General features: G+C 40.4%; 1 protein-coding gene across 1 annotated transcript; it reads left to right on the forward strand.

Annotated features, from left to right (window-relative positions):
* Positions 1-2,615: 2,615 nt before the first annotated feature.
* Positions 2,616-4,127, forward strand: LOC122067551 (probable leucine-rich repeat receptor-like protein kinase At1g35710). The gene has a single exon (XM_042631385.1). It carries the CDS (start codon positions 2,616-2,618, stop codon positions 4,125-4,127), a length of 1,512 nt encoding a protein of 503 aa, XP_042487319.1.
* The last annotated feature ends 302 nt before the right edge of the window (positions 4,128-4,429 follow it).

Consider the following 4,429-nt stretch of genomic DNA (forward strand, 5'->3'; position numbering starts at 1 on the left):
TTATTTAATTTTAATTGCGTGGCTTGCGTCTTTAAATTCTTAGATGACGAATGGTTAGGACGTTATTTTAGATACATATGTTTAGGATGGTAATTAGAATTAGATCACAACCATTAATCAATTCACTTTCGCATTATTAAAAGAAATAAAAAATAAAGTGGCTGCTCTCCCTGTGTTCGAACCGTAGCTACACTGATCCGTACGCTTGCGGTTACATTTTAAATCTCCCAACCCTTTCCTATATTTTAAAAAACCCCAAGCATAGAACAATTGAAGGGAGAAAAGTCCAAACAAAGAAAAATATTAAGGAAAAGTTGGGCACGTTGATGGGGTGCCCAGCATGTGTCACTATCTCTTCCTCCTTTGGAAATGACCACCATGCCCTTCCTATAATAACTGTACCCCTCATCCGTTGAGCTGCAAGATGTAGGAAAACTAGTGTCGTGCCCAACCCTCTTCCACATTTTAAATAACTCTATGTAGGGGTGTCAATTCCTAAACCGAACCGGTAAAACCGGCCGGACCGAACCGATAACAACCCGGACCGAACCGAACCGAAGCCTTATTGGTTCGGTTCGGTTTCGAGTATTGTAACCCCAAAACCAAACCGAACCGCACCAAAAACCGGATGAACCCGAAACCAAACCGAAACCAGCTCAAAACCCGGACCGAAACCGAAACCAAACCGGTAAGAAACCGAAACACTCCAAAATTCATTAAAAAAATCAAAATTTGAATAGTTTTGTATACATTTGTATGGAAAATCGAATCCAAACTAGACCAAAAACCAAAACCAACCCGGTTACAAATCGATTTAAGAAACCGAAGTTCAACAATTCATCATTTAGTTGTTTCCTAATGGCTCCATACCGGTTTAAAAAACCGATCCAAACCGAAATGAACCTAATAAATCCAAACCGGTACCAACCCGAACCCAAACCGCACCGAAGCTGACACCGGACCGAAACCGATAAATCCTTAATGGGTCGGTTTCGGTCACTTCCAAACTCACACCGAAACCGGTGGAACCGGACCGAAACCGCACCAACCCGGACCGTTGACACCCCTAACTCTATGTATAGAACAATCCAAGGGAGAAAGTCCAAGCAAACAAATATTTTAAATAATTCCAGGCATAGAATAAGTGTATTTTCAATGGTTATCATTGAGTAAGATTCTTGACACCTCAATGGATGGAAAGAAGAGTGTTCTAAGTGGTATTCAAATTTGGGGAGGGATCACCACGCTACGATATATATTGATATCTTGCATGCCAAGCCAATGGGCACACAGGAAAGAATGCATTATAATTCATATACAGGGAGCCCACATGTAGCAAGAAAAAGCGAGAGAGAGAGAGAGAGAGAGAGAGAGAGAAATATCATTAAACGAAAAAGAAAAAAAAAAAAAATAGATTGGTTGAAGAGTGTATTATTTTGACTTTTGGCTTAATTTATTTTGGGTCTTAGTTGAAGAGGCTATGACAAGTTGGTTAATTGGGCACCGGTCTGAAAGCTGAAGAGGGTGTTTTAATAATATACCTCATGGTTCATGCATTATACTTCTGAATTGAACAAGGGAATCAAGCAGAGGTAGGTGAGGTAGTATATATCAATCAATCAAAAAAAGAAAAAAAAGAAAGGGCATAGGTAGGTGGGGACGGGAAAATTTTGAATGCTGATTGATCCCAGAGACCTAATGGTGCTGAATATGGAGTTATAGCCAGAGACTAATTGTCATCCAATCTTTCTTCTGGCAGGGGGGACAGCTACCACAAATTCTATGCTTTGGGTTGAGCTAGAAAGGATCAGGAAAGGGATGAAGGTTGTGGCAGATTTTTGGATTCCAAAAGTTTTGATATGCTCAGACTTGTGCAACTCAATTCAGTATATTGACAAGCACAAGAGAGCCCCTGGATGCTCTTTGGCACTTGCAACAGATTCACTTACTAGTTGCCAAGTTTGTAGAGGATTCTTTCAAATTTGTGCATAGAGAGACTAATAGAACAGCGGATTATTTGTCTAGGAGCCAATCATCAATAGGTGAAGCTTTAGTTCCCCTTGATAACATCCTTGTTGAGCTCCAAGTGCTTCTAGATAGATATGCCTCAGGTCAGAGATGTTTGAATCAACTTGTATCATTTATTTAATATAGTAACCATGGGGGACCCTATTGATGGAGATGGAAAACTTAGCAGATGAAATGTACACTCAAATCCAATCAGTATTCTTTCTAGGAAAGTTTGTGGCGTCAAGAACTAATATGATTGTTTCCCATCTGATCGAATCAAAGGCTTTACCGGGTATATTATATATCTTTACACCTCTAGGCTCTAGCGAGGGACAATCAAGTAACTTCCATGCATATTTTAAATGCTTTTTGCATGCCACCATGGGCCTAAAATATCATTTTGGCACTATAAATCTCCCCCTACTCTTCAATCCCAAGGTAACCATAAGCATGGCTTCTTTCCATCTCCTATCCTTACTGTTCTTCACTACCTATGCCTTGAGTTCCATCAGCACTAGCACTACCATTGCTGCTGAAGACCAAGCTAAGGCTCTCCTCAAATGGAAAGCTAGTCTCAACAACCAAAGCCAATCTATTCTCCATTCATGGACACTGTTGATCCTAATGCCTCCAATTCCTCTCTGCGATCTGACCCATGCAGCAGTTGGGATGGAATTGCTTGCAACCAAAGGGGAAACATCACTGAAATTAACTTACCAAGTATGGGCTTGCAAGGTATGGTTAACTACTTCCCCTTTCCTTCATTTCCTGCCCTCACACGTCTGGATCTCACTAATAACACACTTCTTGGTACTGTTCCATCCAACATTCCTAACATTTCGGTAATCAACTACCTTGATCTGTCTATAAACCAACTCTCTGGTGCAATTCCATTGGAAATCTGCTTACTTACCAGTCTTAAAATCTTGTATCTTGATCAGAACCAATTCAGTGGATCGATACCTTACCAAATGGGAAGTTTGAAAAATCTTACTGTTCTGACCTTGTTCTCCAACAACCTCTCTGGTTCCATACCTGAATCTTTACGTAATTTGAGCAATCTACAGCAGCTGTCTTTGAACCAAAACAATCTCATTGGTTCAATCCCTGCATCTATAGGTGAGTTGAAAGATCTGCACTTTCTATACCTATACGAAAATCAACTTTCGGGTTCCATTCCTCGGGAAATAGGAAATTTGACAAACCTCAACTCCTTAAGCCTGGAAAATAATAATCTAGTAGGTTCCATCCCTCAAGAAATAGGAAATTTGAAATCACATAGTAATCTATACTTACCTCGGAACTATCTCAATGGTTCAATCCCTGTTACTTTAGGTAATTTAAGAAACCTAACCATAGTACACCTCTTTGAGAATCAACTATCTGGTAGGATTCCTCTAGAAATAGGAAATTTGGCAAATCTGAACGACCTAGAATTGTCCTTCAATCTTCTAACTGGAGGCATACCTTCCACCTTGGGAAACCTACAGAAGCTCACCATTTTGAACCTGCTAGAGAATCAACTCTCTGGGTCAATCCCTGAAGAAATAGAAAATCTTACCAATTTGGTTAATTTGCAATTGGGAGATAACCATTTATCAGGTAGTCTGCGACAAGGCCTATGCATGAGTGGATCACTCGAAAACTTCACTGCATTTAACAACCATCTCACATGTCATATTCCGAAGGGCTTCAAAAACTGCACAGGCTTGGTTAGAGTTCGACTCCAAAATAACCAACTTGTTGCAAACTTATCAGAAGACTCTGGGATTTATGAGAAGCTGAATTACATTGATTTGAGCAATAATCAATTGCATGGTGAACTTTCATCAACCTGGGGACAGTGCCAAAACCTGCAAGCTCTACAGATGGCTGGGAACAATATTATTGGCAGGATACCTCCAGAGCTTGGGATGTTAACTCAACTGGGTAAACTTGACCTTTCTTCAAATTACCTGGTAGGAGAAATTCCTAAGGAATTTGGTGAGTTGACATCTTTTCTAGATCTCACTCTGAGTAGTAACCAACTTTCTGGTATTTTACCATTAGAAGTTGGAAGGCTATACAGCCTAACAAATCTTGATTTGTCAACAAACAGTTTCAAGAAAACTGTTTAACAAATCTTAATTTCTACAAGCGTGCTGCCAGCTCTTTTCTGAGGGCAAGATTTATCAAGAAGAATGGTGTTTTTAATAGGGCTGCCGGCCGTCCTCTATCGCCTTGGGTGTCAGGAAGGTGTGGCGGTTTGTGGATCTGAATGAAAGATGGATCATTGGTAATGGGAGCCTAGCAAGATTTTGGAAAGATAAGTGGTGGGGACCTAACTCTATCTTGGACAAGATTCGGGATGCGGATATCTCTCTCCTGGCTTCTGATGCCAAAGTAGGTGATTTTATAAGGAATGGTGAATGGACCCTTC

Source organism: Macadamia integrifolia, unplaced genomic scaffold (assembly GCF_013358625.1).
Source record: "Macadamia integrifolia cultivar HAES 741 unplaced genomic scaffold, SCU_Mint_v3 scaffold2972, whole genome shotgun sequence".
Taxonomy (NCBI): domain Eukaryota; kingdom Viridiplantae; phylum Streptophyta; class Magnoliopsida; order Proteales; family Proteaceae; genus Macadamia; species Macadamia integrifolia.